Below are 18,576 nucleotides of genomic sequence, written 5' to 3' on the forward strand. Positions count from 1 at the left end.
AAGGCATGACACCCCCTGCAGCAGGCGGCTCTGAAGTCAGTTTGTGGTGACCAGAGCTATCAGCTCGTGTTCTCAGGAATAACTCTATTAAAGGCTCATGTTTTATGCAAGTCAGAGATGCAGCCCTATTGATTTCACTTGAGAGAGGACCCCTCTTTGTGGCAGGGAGATGTTTGTTTTTCACCACTTTGCTGCCTTCTCTGTTGCCCAACAGTGCAGCCCCTGCAGCTGGTGAAGGTCACCAGTCCTCAGTCAGCTTGTGTTCAGTGCAGGGCATCTGCACTTACTGATTCAGCATTTGGGGCCATTCTCATGCAGATGGATTCTGCCTTCCAATGCCCATCCATGGTGCACCTCACCTCTGGCTACATGCTCAGGTTCAGGGGGATTATGCAGACAGTATTTCACTCAGACCAGAATAACCAAAGCTCATTCTGTGCTCCCGCGCTCCTCAGGAGCTGCTGGCTGGAAAACACACTGGCACTTTGAAAACACACTCACACACTTGGCAGTACCTGAAAGGAGCTTCCAAGAGCCTCGAGAAGCCATGGAAAGGATTTTGTGCAAAGGATCCATTTCTTACGAGGTCAAACAGCCACCCTGGTTGTGACAGATTGTATTCAAAGGCATCTCCTGCTCCTTGGAGAGCAGCACATGCACGGTGCCTGCAGCTACAGCCAAGGGCTTAGGAAAGGTTGCACCAGCGTTCTGAGTTAGGGAGTTGGGAAGGGATGAGCTGCTCCAGTAGAGTTCTTGCTTTTCAGGATACTTTATGTTTCTTTTCCTTATTTCTTTTCTTGCCTGTCTCATCCCAGCCTTCTTTATTTAGAATCACCTTCATTTTCAGGTACCCCAGGCTTTTCCCTGAGCTTGCTGCAGCTCTCCTGAACTCCCAGTGACAGACATAAAAATAATTGTTTGAAAGACAGGCAGCAGCAGCCCCCTCCAGGATCTCTTCAGTCTCACTGAAGAGGAACCCTTACTCACACAAGGTCAGCAGCCTTCTCCAAGGAGCCACACTCCTGTACAAAAACCATCTGTGCATTCCTCAAATGGGCCAAAGCTGGAGGCATCTTCTTACAAGAGGTAAGGGGATCAAAGTTGGCAATACTATATTTTTCCTCAGCAGAATTGGTTACACAAGATGAAAATATCAATAATAACAGAAGGCGATTAAACAAGCCCCACTGTCAAGTTAGTGAGGAACAGAAGGTCTTAGCAAATGGCTGTCTGTGAGGCTTCAAACCCCCCAACAGCACTGCAAAGCACAAGCAAGCTGCGACTTAAACAATTCCAGTGGCGTGGTGTCCACAGCCAGAGCTGGGGAACAGCCACACACCCTGGGCTTTCCCTTTGCTCAGAACAGCACACAGGAGAAGCCTCCCGGTGCCTCAGGGTCTGGCTGGATCCTCCATCTCCCCAGGGTTATGTGCAGTTAGGATCCAGCTGTGCCCCTCTGGGTTCCTGCCAGTGTCACCTTTCAGAAAGAGAGCAAAAGGCACCGCGGGTGCTCTGCAGGAGCGGGGTGACTCTGGGGGTGCTGCAGGGTGGGCTGTAAGGAGGAGACACAACTCTGCTCCAAGGATACAGCCCCGTTTTTGCAGCTGCTGTTTCCCTTCTACACCTCCCTTGCTTCAGTGTCCCTTTGCCCCTGCTTTTTGTACTCAGATCCTCATCTTCACTTAGCAATTTTGAAATCATTTACTTGGCATTTATAGTGCACAAAATGTGCTTAAAAACACAGCAATGAAGCATTTACTCCAAGGAAGGATTTTCTCATTTCACTCTGATAATCTCTCATGCTAAACTCACAGCAGGTTGGGGAAATCTAAAAGTCTCCAGCTTCTGTGTGGCAGGAACTATTTAAGTCTGCAGATTTCTAGTATGGGTGTATTGAAATCTTTTATTTGTGGGGTGGCAATAAAAGCTGTGGAGAGAAAATCTCCCCTGGCAACTCCAGAACTCTTGAAAGGCCCTTTCAAAGCAAACATTCCAGCAGTAAGAAACACTTCAGCACGCTGCGTTCCCATCTTCCCCTTCCTTCCCTCTCTGCCTCCCCAGCCTGTGCTCTTAGCATTGGAATAATAAATTTCTTTGTGCCCCATCTTACAAAAGTGTTTCACATCACCTCCATGCACTTGGCTGGGGAAGACCTCGCAATCACAGGTTATATTCTCTCCCACAGCACTGCAAGTATTTCGTGTTTCTTTGCAGCCAAGTGTTATCAGCTGGCCATGCAACATTCAGTTTTTGGGGAAGAAAAAGATTATTGTATTCTGAAATACTGATTGCATCAAATGGCAACTAGATTGCAAGACAGTAATCATGCTGAGCTCAGGCAATTAAAAACTCTCTTGGAAAATTGGTGCTTGCTGAGCCTTTATGGAAAGAAATGAATTAAGAAGGAAAACAATAAGGAAGGGCATACATTAATTTGGCTCTGCAGTGCATAATGCTGATTGTAAGCAATCCTTTAAGGAAGAACTGTGTGTCTTAAGGATTTCCTCTTATGTTTTCAGAAGAAAACCTGAGAGCCACCAGAGGGGGACTGCAAATTAAATCCTAACAGTAATCTCAGGAGCAGCAATTGGGAAAGAACACATAAATAAACTATATAAATAGGAGCTAACATTTCCTGCTAGGAACTTCTCTTTTGTGTCAATGCCTCTCAAACAAAGGGCTCCCCTTGCTGGCAGTCCTGCTGGGCCACCTCCATCTCCGTGCCCTGAGTGCTGCTGCTCCGCCCGCGCTGCTGAGCTGCGCTGGGAGTTTGCACAAGTAACCCAATAAAGGATTTCCTCCCTCGTGTCTGTACTGCAGCCAGCCCCGTGGAGCTCCTGTGCAGCTGGGAGAGCTGCAGGGTGGGCACTGTGGGCACACCAGTGCCACGCAGGGCTGAGCACGCTGCGGGCACTCCGCAAACAATCCATGCAAATAAACGCCCAAACCTCTGCCAAGAAGGGAAATGTTCCTTTTAAAGCCCCTTCCTGACACTTGCACCAGTTCAGGTCTCTCTGCTCATTATTCCCCTCTGGCCCACAATGGATTTTGGGCCAGGCTTATGTCTGAGGGAGGTTTCAACTTCCAGCCCAGGAGACTCCATAGCCGTACCTGTGGCCTTGCGTGTACCAACATTTTAGCACCTCGCCTTTTGCTGACAGACTCTGGTTTTGTTCCATATATTTGCTTTTGAATCTAAACTAGCACATTTTTAAATTAAATCAAGTTTTTGCCATTCAGTTGTGAACGGAGTTGTACCAAATGTAAAATAAAAGTGCTGATCAGCTGTCTGGAAAAACCAAGGCGACTGAGGCTGCTGTTTGCTTTCCAGGGCCTGGGCTCCAGGAGATGGCACTGCCAGAGCCCAGGCTGGGAGCTGACTGCTTCAACAGAACACAAGCACGATGCCTATTTGTTCTAGAATCATGGAGCACTTCCAGTGCTTTTCCTCAGGAGAAATTCATCAAAGGAGTAAAATTCAACAACTTAATATTAACAAAAAGTGACTCATTTTCATAGTGAATTCAGTGGAAAGCTGCTTAATTCCCCAGCCAAGCATCACAGAGTTCCAAATCTGCCCCTTAACTTCTTGTTGAACAGATGCAAGCTTTAAAGCTTAATCCCTGCTTAACACTTTTGATATTTTTAACGATATACCTGGACCATTCTCCAATAGCCTGGCTCGACTCACAAAAACAACTCTAGCAATTCAAGAAGTCTTAAATGTGGGAATAAATCTTGGTACAGTGCCATGAGTATAAGTCAGACTTTAATAATTGACAACAGCAAACAAAATGCTAAATCCTGAGATTTAGTTAACCACTGAAGCCCCTGCTCCCACTGAAGCTGAGGGAGCCTCTCACCGGAGTGTGTAATTACTCCTAAGAAGAGAAAAACCACACCCCAGCACGACACTTCCACACTTCAGGCAAATGGAAAAAGAAATCCATTTATAACTCCACTTTGTTCTTTCACCCTTATTTAATGAGTTGTCCGATTCAATAATCCAGCATTAACTACTTGCTTTAAGGCTGGGTTTTCCCCATTCCCCTCAGAATCCCACACACACCCCCATCCTGATGTACAAAGGCACAGATCTGCCAAGGTACGTGTTACTTCTCCTCCTGTTCCTGATCCTATGAAGAACACCAAACTAGTTTTCACTCTGAATTCCAGTTCTATATAATGGGAATGCAAAAATATAAATAATTAAAAATCTAGCAAGAAAAAGCCTGCCTTTGCCCACAGAGGAGAAAGGAAGCTGGTTACTGTCAACAGTAGGTGCTTCTTCTGTCAAATAAATTAACTGTACTTCAAAATGACGGTGCCGTGTCAGCCTCCTCTGACATCTCCAGCTCCAGTTCCATATCTCAAGGGGATGCATCTCAGAACACTTTACTAAAACACAGGTGTGGGTGAGTTAAACCACAAAAATAAATACTCAAGCTGCCTTCAAAATCCAGCTGTGACCCACGGAGCGAGGGAACACAAAGGTTAGGCTGCTGCCAGGGCAAATCGCTGCTGAGCTGCCTCAGCACAAAGTTCTGTGGCAATGAAGCCACCTGTGGGTGGATTCAGCGCTGTGGGTGCATTTTAACACTCGTGGGGGCTGCCCAAACCCCTGCTCTGGGTCAGGATGGGATTCTGCCACCCAGGCAGCGCCGTGTGCTGCCCAGTCCCGTTCTCTCAGCTCCCACATCAGGGGAGAGGGCAGCAGATAAAGACTTTTCTCTGGTCCTGGAGCTGACAGCTAATGGCTGCTGTACCTCTCACACGGAGCAAATCCTGCCCTCTGTAACGCCGCTGTCACTCCAGTGCCTGTCAAACACCCGCACGACTTCAGCTGAGAGCACAGCTTGGCCCCAGGGGCTTTGATGACAACGGCAATCTGAATTAATTTGCCCAGCCAGAATGATAGTTCAAGAGTTATAAAAGCCTCAGAATCATGAGGTTCACATAGCTGCAATTAGAATATTTAAATGACCAGCTACAATGAAGTTTACAAAGCAGAGTTTAGCATTAATTCTAATGAATTTCTACAGAATCTGGAGAAAAAGCCTGCAAAAGTTTGTCATTTTCTCCCAACAACAGCTACTTATTGCTGCATTTGTTGAGCCTGGACTGAGTTGTTTATTTACTGTGTGCATTTCTCAGTATAAAATATTCAGAGTTTATCCTAAGCAATCCATGGTTTGGTAATGATTGTTTCCCAGGACTGGGATCCATGCCCTTTGCAGTTCTGCTCTCAGAGCAGCCAAATGCTAAGCCATAGAATTGTTTTCTTCCTCTGAAGTAGCAGCTGGTGCCTTGGAAGACACCATAAGCATCTCTGCCGAAATCTGTGTAATTGCACATGTCGGTGTGGTCTGTTCTGAACGTCTCCTTCTCCCAGACAAAACACTCTTTTCTCAAGCTGGCTTTGAAGACTGCATGTGTTCAAAAATAGCTTCAGGAAGGCACACACATATATTTTGCTATAAACTGTGTACAACGTGTGCTGTATACAGAATATTAATTCCTCAATATGTGATTTTGTGAGACTGCCTCTCTGGCATCATTATTGCTATACATGGAGCTGGTTTGTGTGCAAATATAACTCTAAACACGAAGTTTTAGCTTGGCACCATCCTGAAACAATATAGATTTCCACCTGTTGCTGTGTAACAAGAGCGGCTGTTAAGCTAAATCTTTAATATGCAGTAAGTGGCTGCGGTCCTCTGTTCTGATCATACTTTGTCAAGATAGAAAACTAATTAGCAGAATCTGGTGACCAGGATGTCAGAACCTCTGATATTTCAACAAAGAGCAAAATCCTTAATTCAACAGCAGACATATTGTAGAGAGATGTGATGGACTCTCCTGCCCATCTCTAATGACTCATAAAGATGAACTTTGTATGGGGATAAAGAGAATGGGGGTTTTTTTGTCCAAAATAACTAGAAATCCTAAGAAGCTCTAATTTTTAAGTGTGATGAATTGCAAACAGCTCGATGATAATTCATTATTTCTCTAACTTAGGCATATCTGTCTACAGATACAAAAGACAAGATGTTAAGACAAGACAACTGTTTCTTGCCAATAAATCCTCCTGAGCCAGGAGTGTCCTTATCATCACCATGGCATTACTGAGACCCAGACAGCAGCTCAGAGCAGGTCTGGAGTAAAGCACAGAGGTAAACCACAAGTCCTCAGTCCCAAAAAGACTCCTCTCCTTCCAAGTAATCCTCCTGTTCAGCTGAGGAATGTTTCACTGCCATAAACCTGCTGCCCCTGCCAGGCACCAGGGGAGTCACTATTTCAGGGGCTGAGCCCTGCACTGCAGAGCCCGTTCCCTGCCAGCTCCCAGGGACAGATGGGCACGGAGCTGGCAGTGACCTGTGGCTGCTCACAGCTGGTCTCATGGAGCTGGTGGCACTGACTCACTGGCACTAATCAGGTGAGATTAAAAGGACAGGATGGACGGGGAGAAGGACTCACCAAATTAAACACTCACACTTCAAAAGCTTTTTAGTGACACAGCCCCAGCCTGGCCCCTGCTCCGGGGCCGTCACGTCTCCAGGGCTGCCAATCCTGAGCCATTTCACTGAAGAAAATGATCACTTAGGAAATAAGATCTAGTTCAAAATTAATTGTGCAACAAGCCAAGTGGCACCAAAGTAAATCCATCATATAAACAAGCAGAGAGGATTTTCACTGCTTCCAGAAAGAGTTTGGCCTCCTGGAGGAAGGTAATTTCTGCACGAGTGACCACAAAATAAAGCTCTTAGGTAATGCAGTGATAGGTACTCAAAAATATGATAGATGGAGGAACAAGATTAGCTCTGCTTTATGTACAAGTCCATTACATTCTTGAGCACATACTTTAATGGCAAAGCAGCTGCAGAACTTGCAAATTACAAGCTCTGGCTTTGTTTTCAGAGCTGCTGCATAAATAGTTGTATTTAGCAACTCCAGGCAGGCGCTCCTTTGTGTAAATTGTCCTAAGAATGTGCTGTGAGTCTGCAGCAAGGAATTGTTCCCAAAAATTCAGTATCATCTAAATTGAGGAAGCTCAGTATCCTTCCGTTTCCCTGTTTGTTTTTTCCCCGTGGATCCCTGTAGCAGTTATTGTGCTGAGGTTGGAGATCTCTGTGCCCAGGGCTGTTGGATAAGGTCCTCAGTCACTCATCTGCTTTGTCTGGAATAGGGAAGAACTCTCCTCAGATTCAATCTATTTCAGCTATTACCCTTCATGCCTTTGTTACACTGTTTTTTCTGCACATTAGATAAAGCCTGGCTGGCTGCTGCCAGGAAAATTAGGTCTTCTATTGTTTTACCATTAATTATGGAGGGTTCAAGATAAGGTTTGTGTTCGGAAAGTAGAGGGCAGGAATGGTTTGAGTTTTACTTTCATTACAATTAGACAGGAAATTATGAAAAGGTGAAAAATAATTCATTGAAGAGCTTTCCTCTAGCAAGATAACGAGGAAGGCACATTGTGGCACAGATGGAGTTCACGGGGTACCATCGAACACCATTGTTCTCAGCGTGTGCCTCTGCTGGGCACGGGGAGCCTGTTCCTCTCGCCACTCGTGGGCAGAAATGGGCAGGGGGAGGCCCCTGACTCTCTGCTGTTCTACTGAAGGCCTTTTCTTCTACAAAAACCCCAAAAAATTAGGCTAAATTAGTAGATGGTGTGAGGCATTGAGTGACTGCAGAGATTAATTGGAACAATCAGTCACTTTCTGTGTAACTTGTGAAGGACATGGAAATATGAGTAATCTAAGGATGAGTTAATTGGGCAGCTGTCTCGCTTTCATTTGAACACCACTGAGATAAACATTTGCACTAAGAAGCTGTCCTCATTAGAATTTCTTCACTCGATGCTGATGGCAATGTTTACAACTACCATGAAACTACAGAGTTTTCAGCGTTTTCCTTCATGTGGAATTACTGCGGTTCAGGCTTTTAAAGGCACTTTTACAAAGGAGGGCATGAACCTTGCCTGGAGCTTCTAACTACAGGCTGACCATGCCAAAGCCCCTCAGAGTACATTTCCTTCTGCAATAAACCTCCTGTAATCAGCTTCTGCCAAGTCTCCACCATTTCTTTCTTTTCAGCTTCACAGCCCCTTGCATTTACCCTGGGAGAGAAGTCCTCCAAGAGAGTAAGTCTGTGGCAGAAGACCACTGAAGTTGATGAGGTGCTCGTGAAGATGAGGATTTTGTCCACTCAGAGTCAACAGAAGATTCAGAAACCACATCATGCAGGTGGAGGAGGGGAGAAGGCTGTATTTCTCTGCCTTGTTAGCAGATAAGGAAGCGAGATTCCAAGGGGAATGAGTGATTTACCCACAGTCACACAGGAAATCAGCAAGAGATATGGAAATGAATGCTGAGAAGCATTTCAGTGTCTTAATCATAAAGCCAATCTTTTCCCTTAAATGCCAACAGCATTAAATGTTCCTTTTAAATAATGGAATAAGCATAAGACTTTCACTGACATACAGGAATGTTTCCATCAAAATATTTTAGAGGGCAGCCAGTTCCAGTGGAAGGGTTGCTCAGTATTAGGGCTTAGGTCCAGTTGTAGGAACCAGGGATTGGGATGAACTAAAGCAAGCTCAGCTGTCAGACTCCTTTGAGGATCATATCATGCTAAGGTCGAAAAATTCAAGGTCAGAAAAACTCTGGGTGTGTTTAATTCTATTTAGCACTAATTAGGGAGGCTTTGGAAAAAGGGACTGAAATATTCTCTTGTTGGGAAGCTATTAAACTGTTAGGGGATAGATGGTGAGAATAGGGAAGATTCACATCTCTGGCACACAAATCAATCACTTGTTCATCCCTTATCTCTCTGCCCATCTCTGAGCAGTGTCAGGTGGTACCGAGGCACCTGCCCAGAGAAACACATTTTGTATAAATACATAAGAGCCTGGGTGGAAGCCTGTTTTTATTTAATCTAGCTTCACTTCGTTGTGTCTTAATTGAAAATAATGATGTTAGAGCAGTGATCAAAGAATTGTCTCATTAATTGGCTATTAAATCATTAGCTATTAAACGGAAATAAAAGGTTAAGAATGCAACACTCTACTCCGCCCAAAAGAATATGAATATGTCACCAATTACAAAGAGACAATAAAGGCAGAATTAACAGTGAAAAGAAGCTTAAGATAAGGCAATTAGATCCAAAATGCCTGACAACTCTCATTAGAGGGTTTAGCAGTACAACCTATATGGAAAAGGCAACAGAAATTCAGAAGCAAAGTCAATATTGACTTTACCAAAGGGGCTTGTAAAGGGAATATGCATTTTTCTGAAAAAATATAGGCACATAAACCCTGTACTAAATTTTAACTCAGCTAATTAATTGTAATGGATTCAATCTTGCAACCAATACATATATTTGCAGTTAAAAAATTATGCCTGAACAGCATTCGGTCTGAGAGCCCCTCTCAGTAATTTGTGACTGAAATCATGCAAGTGTGCTGCAGTTTTCACAGAAATAACATTACTCCTGGTTTATATCACCAGGATGAGGCAATATCAACAAAGACCACATTCAGACTTCTCGGCTTTTTTCATTGTGTCAAAATATGAGAGAGACAGGTACCAGGTCTGGGAGAGGGTCCCAGAGGCATTGCCTCTGTCAGGGATTTGAGACCCAAATAATTTCATAAAGCAGGCAAATGAAGACCTGATTTGTATCAAGTCACTACCAAAAAGAAATAAATAAAAATTACAGTGCAAATCCTATCTGGTTCAGTCCAGTATTCTCAAACTACAGCAAGTCCTAGAAACACTAGAAACTCAATTAACAGAAATAAAAGTCCCCACACACCATCTTTTAGATCTGGATCTGGTTTTCTGAAGCACAGAAAGAAGACGGGCTCAGCAATACATTGATGATGTACAACTTGGTGCTTGAGTTTATATATGAACAATTCATTGCTCATATTTATCAACAGATAAATAATAGTCACTAACCAGATAACAGCTGCATGCTACACAGAGAAAAAATAAAGAATAGCAACATTTATCAAGGCAGTCTTTTCCTTTGACAATTAATGTAGTCATAAACAAAGATATTCATCCATGTTACTCTGGGAAGGACCTTCAAAGAAATTTGGTTTCCAGAAAAAGAAAATGGGATTTTTTTTCTTTCCCTATGGATACATAAAGGAAAATATGGAACCCATAAATAATACAAAAAAAAAAACCCATCCCATACCAAATTCTCTGTGGTCAATTTTTAAGTTCATTTAAAACAAGAACACACCCAAAATAAAACAAATTAATCCATTAAAGATATTCAAAAGCATCTCTTTTATGCCTAAAAATAATAATAATGAGCTAAAAGCTGAAAGCCATGCAATGGTGTCAGAAGTCAGGCAGGCAGAGTCTCGATGAAGTCACATTGACACAATTTTTATCACAGTGTCAGGAAGACAGAACCAGTTGAACATAACATTAAAAAAAAAAAAGCAACACTAAAAAAACAACACTAAAAAACCAGCACAGCATTGTTTAAAAGCTCCCAGCTCTCACTTTAAGACTTTTTGCAATATTGCTGTTATTTTCCATTCCTGTCACACTCCTCCAGATGCTGGTACAGTTCAGTATCTTTAGTTTTAAGAAACCCTTGACTGGTGATGCAGCCAGAGCATGAAGGAAACCTCCCTGCCCTCTGTTCAGTTATTCTGCATTATTGCTGTGAAACGATGGACACGGAACAGCCACAGGAGAACACAGACCCCTCTGGAAGGAGCTCACCTTCCTCTCATCAGCCCTGGCCAGCAGAGAAACACCTGGGCAGCTCTTCCAGTCCCCCTGGCCCTTTCTGCCCGTGGGACAGAGCAGCACAAACAGCTCTGGATCAGCCACGCGACCGTGCTGACCCTGCAGGACCTCTGGGACCTCCCTCCTCACCACACCGTGGGTGCCACCCTCCACCACAGCAGCATCCGGCACTGGGAAACAGCTGGCTGATGGAAAATCCCAGTATGGGGGTGCTGGAGGGGAGAAGGGTATAAACCCCACTCTCCAGCTCAGGTGGGTGCCTCACCTTTACGACGTCTTCGTCAGCAGATCTGCACTCGGTGGAGTCCGAGACGTCGACCACGGATCCGTCCTCCTGCACGGCAACGACCTTGACTGGCACAGACACCATTCTGCCCGTGAGGATGGCGGTGTTGAGGATCTCTGTGTCCTGTGTGCACACACAAACACAGGATGGGTGTTAGAATGTCACAGGAATGTCACAGGGATCTTGGCAGTGACAGGTGCGAGGATGGGACCCTCCCTCACACACACCCTTCAAACTCCCTGCAATGTTTTAGCAACTTTCTAAGCCAAAAGTTGCATCTGGACCAACAAGTCCTGGTTTTGACAAACGTGGATTTACTCTTTTTGAGCCCATTTACAGGTTTGGCTGAGGGCAATGCAATCTGTAAGGCAATGAGGCACTAAGGGCTGCCTGCAGCTCAGCACTGCTCAGTAGGCTCTCCAGGGCATCAGCAACTCCTCCCACTCCTTTGCCCCAGTTCGTGCCAGTGATTTGGGAGCTGATTATCCACCATTACAACAACAGCATTTCTTCCTTACTGCTCCACTCCTCCAGCTAACAGAGCTGTGAGTTGACCATTTATTTCCATAAATACATTATGAGAAAAACTATGCATCCATCTACAACTTTTTTAGTCTTTCCCCATCAAAATCCCACCTAGAGCTGCTTAACCACATTTATCTGTAATCCTGATGAATTCACAGTGCTGGCACTCTAATGACTCCATTAACACAGCCTTCCTCTGTGTCTCATATGGCTGCAGTTTGACTAATTACTCCAAATGAGTTGCTACAGAGGCCCCTGCCTGGCATAAGCAGGTACAGACTGGAGGGGAACAGCCTTTGCAGCAGCAGTGCTGACTGCCAACCCAAAAGTTGACACACAAGTGGGGCAAGGAATGATCTGGGATTTCACAGGAATTCATTCTGGCCATCTCAAAAAGCCTGTGATAGGAAGTACTGCTCTGAATCAATCCCCTTTTCATTTTTCAACTTCCATAAAACTAACTGCTTGCCAGTTGGGGGGGGGGGGGGGGGGGGAATAAAAAAGTTGCTTCAAACTAATCTAACTTTAAATTCCATTATTAGAATTGGTGGAAGAAGAAATGGATTTTAGTGAAAAATTTGATGGCAGCTTGTATAGGGAGATATATTCACTATCATTTGCTCTGGCTGCTGGCTAGATTGATAGAGAATAATGGGCATTGACCACAAGCTAAGGACAGCTGGAGAAGACCAATAAATACTTGCAACTAAGATGTATTATTAATCAATATTCAGAACCTTCTGCAAAAAGCGGCCTGAATTAAATGAGCTGGAGCACTAATGACAGCAGTGCAGCCACCTCCGAGAGCCCACGAGATGTTTATGGGCAGCCACAGCCCAGAAAAGCATCGAGCACACACTCGAGTCCATTTCTGGTCAGAACAGCACTAAGAGGATGTGCTCAGCTTCACACTCAGCCTTCAATGTGATTTAAGAGTCATCCTGAGCAGAGATGCCTTTCCGAATAACACCTCAGGAAATAAGTACAGGCTTTGTTCTGTTCTCTGCGAGGCACAAACCAGATGTTTTACACAGTAAATGACTGTCTAGTTTTTGTTTCTGCTGAATGGGCTCATTTATTACCAGCTGCCAGCCACTAGAGAGGGACACTGGCAAAGAGAGAAGTATGTGACATTAGTGGAAGTGTGAAAAAACAACTGGAAATCCTTTAGAAAGACTGAGATTTGAACAAGGCTGAGAAAAAAAAGTACTGCCAGGTAAAAGAAAGCACTTAGGTGCACCTCAGGTGGAAAAAGGTTTTATAAGACAGACAAAGAGAAACTGAAGTTAATTCATCCACAAGTCAGAGAAGAGGCAGTTAGATTTCACCACTGTAAATATCCCATCTATACTAAGCCATCAAATATCAGATGTTTGATGAAGACCTGGTGGTCCTGTGTCAAAAGGCTCTCCAGGAGCAGTTCTCCAACATTCACCAACAACAGGTCTCCTTCAGTGCATTTGGGGAAAATCTGTTTTGGCCAAGGTCACAAACAATGAGCACACAACAAATTCCACTTCCAAACTCTCTGTTCAGCTGTGAACTCCTCCAGGTCAGGCAGGCAGCGCTCGTGTGCAATCACAGCCTGATCCAAAGCACTACCGAGTCATGGATTAAAGGATTCTTTGGACTTTGGTGGACTTGGAACCAGATGCTCAACAGGCCTGATCTATTTCTCGTTAGTTTTTTGTGCTGTTTGTTCTCTCACCCGGGTGTTGACCGTCGTGTGTGGCAAAGCACAAACAAACCTCCAGCCTCCCTTAAGTGCTGTTTAGCTGCCAAAGCTGCAGTCAGACTTTGATGCACTGAAGGACAATGCAAAGTTTATAAAAGCATTTGCATTCCTTTCATAAACTCCCAGTGAAGATAAGCATGAGACAAGCACAAGCATCGCAAGTGTCCTGAACTTTCTCTGCTTCCCAGCACATGCAGGTACCCACCGTGCTAATTAGCTGGTGCAGCCTCACAAACCCTGCAATTCCACCAGAGAAATCAATATTTCAGATGCCTGATGCCTGGACTGAGTGTTACACAAATATAATAGGCTGTGTAAAGGCCTTTTTAAGAGCTGGCTATTTATAGACTGCAAAAATATATTTCCTCTGAGGAAGAAATATGAACTAATTGACTGTCCAGTAGATTTATAAACAGACTTTTTAGTGCTTCTTCAGCAAGTCATAACATTTCATGTAAATTCTGTAAGGCTTGGTTTACATTTCCACGGTAGGGTTTACTGCAGAAAAAGAGCTACTAAACTTTAGATACTTGTGCTGGTGATTACTAACAGCACCTGAAATGTAGAGAGGGGTCATTGTGTTGATTTACATGGGGAGGTCCTCCCACGTGGCATAGTGAAACATAGACCCAGGACCACCACCAGCACAATCCTCTAACTGTGGGCACTGCAAGGTCCCAGATGAAAAGCTGGAAATCCTTTCCCATCTCTTTTGTTGAGGGTTTCAGCTGTCAGACCTTGACCAAAAACCCTCAGCTCAGCAGCCAGGGTGGGAGCTACACATTTCTATCACAGGCCCCATCCCTGAAAAATAATAATGTGTGTGTTTATCTCCAGCTCTCTCTGTACCTGAATGCATTAGCACTTCAGCAGAGCTCTTCTTAATTACAACTGTAACCTGCTAATAGCATTTCTTTGTTGTCTGAAGGAATCTACTTCTTATGCAGCCCAGGCTAAATTAAAATTTAATACAACATCAGGTCGCAACAGAACTAGGAAGCAAATGACAGCTGTTTAATTAAAACCTAAAGCTGATTAGATGGCACTACTGAGAGAAATACTCAAGAGGAAGAGCTGAAAACTACTGAAACTCAAGGCCAGGATAATGGCTTTATTTAAATATGAATAAACGCTGCACACAGCCGTAGTAAATGTTTGACAACTGGTGGGTTTGGACAAATGGGGAGGCAAAGTGAATGGGAGAGGTGTCAGGAGTCATGAGAGAGCTTTGACTGCAAACACTGCTGTTACCCATGGATGTGGCCTGAAGCTGGGATTACTGAGGAGTGACTCCAGTGGGTAGGCACAAATCAACTGAGGAACTCCAGGCACAAAGTTCCCAATAATTATGCTTTAAACAACACCACAGTGACCTAAATGCTCCTTAGGCAGGTGGTGACTCTATGGCAGCTCACCCAGCTCCCTTGAGCTGACACCATGCAGCTCCTTCACCCTCTGTTGTTGAAAAATAAGGACATGGAGACATAGATGATACATCTCACAAGAAAGCACCTCAGGGGCCAGGAGCTGGGCCCAGGTTACCCAGACCCCAGTGCCTGACTGCTGCCCCTGTGGGAGCAGCCAGCATCCTTCCCACAGAGCCTGGCAGGCACTGCAGTCCCACACCAGCCCAGGTTCCCGTGACAGATATCATCCCTGTGATTAATGCACGAGCTGCCTGTGTTTTTCTAGAGGTTAACAAAACATGCTACAGTACACTAAACCCAATAAACACTCAATTGTAAATCAGGAGGGAAACCTAAAGCCAGCCCTATTCCACTGACAAATGCTACAGTTAAATGCCTTTTGGCATTTAGCTGAAATGACTGTCTTTAGTGAGGAAGGCAGAGAGCTGGAACATTTGTCTGTAGAATTGCATTCCTTCATTATTATTTCTTTCCCCAGAGTGTAGCTCACGAAAATACATTTGTAATATTAGAAGGAGTCTTTTAGGAACCAGTTCTTCTGCCTGGAAACGGCATCTCTTAAAAATTGTAAATTACAGGGCAGATTGTGACGTGTGGGCTGGACTAGGGGAGGTTCTTTATTTGATAAATTATTCACCACCTTTTGCTTCAGATCAAAGAGCAAGGCAATATAAATCCATTAAGCAAGCTTAATATATAAATTAGATGCTTTGCTGAAATTATTATAACCCACAGCAGTTCTGTACTTTTCCCCCCTCGTGGCTGAATACCATTTTGGGTTTCCAATACATATTAATGAAGCCTGGGTGTGAGAAAACTATCTCTATTTCCCACCATTCTATCAGGTAAGATACACCATTCTGTCACCCAAAGGCGAGCACAGACAGCTGGGATTATGTGTTTATGAAACATGAGAAAACATAAACAATCTTGCAAGGAGACGACCTTCTTTGACCTTTTTTCCTTCCTCATTTCCTCTCCTTCCTCCCTCCTAATAAAGGGCTGAACTTCAGCTACTTCCTTACTCTGCACACATCATTTCAGTGGAGCCACTTGTGGAATCACCTCTTTCCCAGCTTCTCGGCTGTCAGCACGAGTCCCCCTGCCCTGCCCTGCCCTGCCCTGCCCTGCCCAGCACGTGTGCTGCTAGCAGGTCATTCCCACTCGCCTCCACCATTCCCATCTCTGCCTGTCTCCTCATCCCAGCCTCTCATCCAGCCTATCACTGCTAGGAGGGATCAGTTCTGACAGATGGACAATCACAAGCACTGCAGCCTCTCGTGTCCAAGGTAAAGGTCATCCTCCTTTCCTTTGTTTACCTGCACAAAGGCTTTTCTTTTATTCCAGAAGGGGATCCCCAAGGAAGGACGGGCAGGTGCATGTGTTCTGCAGGAGGAATTAGTGCAGACTGAGCCATACACAGAGGTTCCTAATCCCTGCTTCTCACGAACAATGTAAGCAGCAGCCATTAGCCTAACTGAATATTATTCTAGATGTGTATCGGTGCTGCAAAAACAATTTGCTTTAGCACAAAAAAGCACAATCCAGAGATTCCAGAGTCTCATTTCAGAACTTGTCTTTTTGCCACAGAGACACTGAAGGAAGCTCTGATCTTAGCAGAGTGTACCTGGCACACGCAGCCAGCAGGAGTGGTAATTCTGTCTGCGAGTTCATGGAGACCAAAACTGAGATTTACTCCATTTCATGGTTTTTTTATGACGGATATTCAGCTCATTTTGAGGTTTATGTAGGATGAATAAGCAAAACCTGCTGCTGAAGGTGAAACCTGATTAGACGCACAGAGACTGTCATTTCTGTGACCTGAGGCAGTTTGGGGTTTCTTTCGTAACTCAGAACAGATCTGCCCCCATTAAGCAAAGGTTCAGAACACAGCCTGGTGCACTTGGCAGAAGTAATTGCAACCTGTCAGGCAGTCTCCACTGTGCTTTCTGCACGAGCAAACGCCCTTTCCTGAGCCTGGGCTCGTGTTACTTCTCTTCAGTACATCATGTCCAAACCTGCCTTGTGACACCATCGCTCTCAAGTGCACTCCTGAGGTTGGAGGAGCTGGGGAGCAACTATTGTGTACCTGATTTTAGTTGTCTGCACAGAGGACAGACAGCAAGAGCTCCTGACTCATGCTTCAGGACCTTTTAGCCAAGAAACACAGGGCCTAAAGTCAGCCTAAAGGTCTGGTAAACTCTGCCAGTCATTCACACTGGAATTTATGCTGTATTCAGAAATCTGTGCAGGATCTGAACAGTCTCCTGACACACTCAAGCCAGTTCTTCTCAACAGTGGATGATTGGGAACCATTTTAAAGCATATTTAGAGTTTCTCAGTTCATTTAAAGATATTGTTTTTTCTGGTTTTGTTCCAGAAAAACATAATCATGTTCTGACTTAGTAAAATTGTGGCTCCCCTCCAACTGAAATCAAACAATATCCCCCTGCAAGTGGACACAAAACAGGCAGAGTCCTCTGCTCAAGAGCAGTGAGTATCCAAACTGATACACTAATGATTATTTCAAATGGCCATGAAATAATTAATCTGAACATTCCTCAAAGGCATTGTTTTCTGGACAGAAGTCTAAGGAGGCCATGCCTTGCCATGGAACATAATTATCAGATCCACTTGAGTACCATCAGTAGTCAAAGATACAATTTTCTGGCTCTGTATGTTTGTCCCACAGACTTAATAATATTTAACGACATCTGGGATGGCCATTTTGAAAAGTTTCCTTCAGGCACTTCTCTAACTCTTTTCCTAGTCCTGACAATTTCTTTCAGAGGGGGTTGGAGGGAGGGTTTTCTAGAGGGAATTCTATGCCACTGGTGCAATGGGAGAGCTGGCAACTCAGTGGCTTGAAAAGGCTGCAGCTTCACAAGTGCAAAACTACAGACACTGGAACATAAGGTTGGGGATCACGTGAGTTTAGCGCCGCAATCTGTGTGCTCATCTTCTTCCACGAGCACTACCTGGGCAGAAATCCATGTCCTTCTGTAATAACAGCTGTTTAATGCTATAGAAGGATGCACAAATTAATTACAGCATGTCTACACTACATCCCAACATGCTGCAGGAGCATGAGCACGGAGGGAGTGGGGGTTCTCCCCCTGCCCTGGACACGGTGACTTGCTCTGTTCAGCCATTCACAGTGGCTGTGGCTTAGGAAAACCTGATTATGAGCAGAACAAGATCCATGGGAAACCAACTATAATATTATGCAAAATCCTCTGAGATTTCCTGATAGCAGACAGGTGTCCAGCATTCACTAGACAGGGGGGTCAGAAGAATTTATGGATCTTATGTCTTCCCCCTCAGCACAGCTCAAACACTGGTGTAAGTGCTGGCCAGAGCAGGATGCATGTTAACTATATATAATTTATATATTATATATATAGGTAATATGAGAAGTGCATTATGGAGTTTAAACTGGAACAGAGCTCTGCGAGATGCTTACATTCATTCTCCTGCAAAAGGAGGATTTCATTTTCTGAAGAACATGGATCTGGCAGAAAAGACTTGTGCCTTGCCCAAAGAATTACTGGTTTTTTGTTCTTGAAGAGGGGCTGTCTTATCTGTCAGGACCAGGTTGCTGTACTTATTTCACCCATTGAAGTAATTTCATGGGCTTGCAGTGGACTTCTCTCAGATGTGCAGGGCACACTCCCCCCTGGCAGGACTGGCTCTCCACAGCCTGGTTCCACCGGGTGCTCTCCTCTCCCCTCCTCACTCAGGCTCCTCTCCCCCAGAGTGCCTGCTGTGAGTGATTCATTCCCTGCCACTCCACGGCCTGGGACAGCACCAGAGACACTTTGGAAG

General features: G+C 44.6%; 1 protein-coding gene across 4 annotated transcripts in view; it reads right to left on the minus strand.

Annotated features, from left to right (window-relative positions):
• Nucleotides 1–18,576, minus strand: part of TMEM132B (transmembrane protein 132B) — a 216,713-nt gene that overhangs the window by 26,331 nt on the left and 171,806 nt on the right. Inside the window, exons 1-2 of one of the 4 annotated variants that reach the window (XM_069030963.1) lie at nucleotides 11,701–11,763; nucleotides 11,044–11,187 (exon numbers count right to left, since the gene is read on the minus strand). In XM_069030963.1, coding sequence (XP_068887064.1) covers nucleotides 11,044–11,148 — 105 coding nt within the window. In that variant the 5' untranslated portion in view covers nucleotides 11,149–11,187; nucleotides 11,701–11,763. Of the gene's footprint in view, nucleotides 1–11,043; nucleotides 11,188–11,291; nucleotides 11,505–11,582; nucleotides 11,638–11,700; nucleotides 11,764–18,576 lie in introns of those variants that run through there. The other 3 variants (XM_069030964.1, XM_069030962.1, XM_069030961.1) reach the window with 3 other exon arrangements.

This window comes from Aphelocoma coerulescens, chromosome 15 (assembly GCF_041296385.1).
Source record: "Aphelocoma coerulescens isolate FSJ_1873_10779 chromosome 15, UR_Acoe_1.0, whole genome shotgun sequence".
Lineage (NCBI taxonomy): Eukaryota > Metazoa > Chordata > Aves > Passeriformes > Corvidae > Aphelocoma > Aphelocoma coerulescens.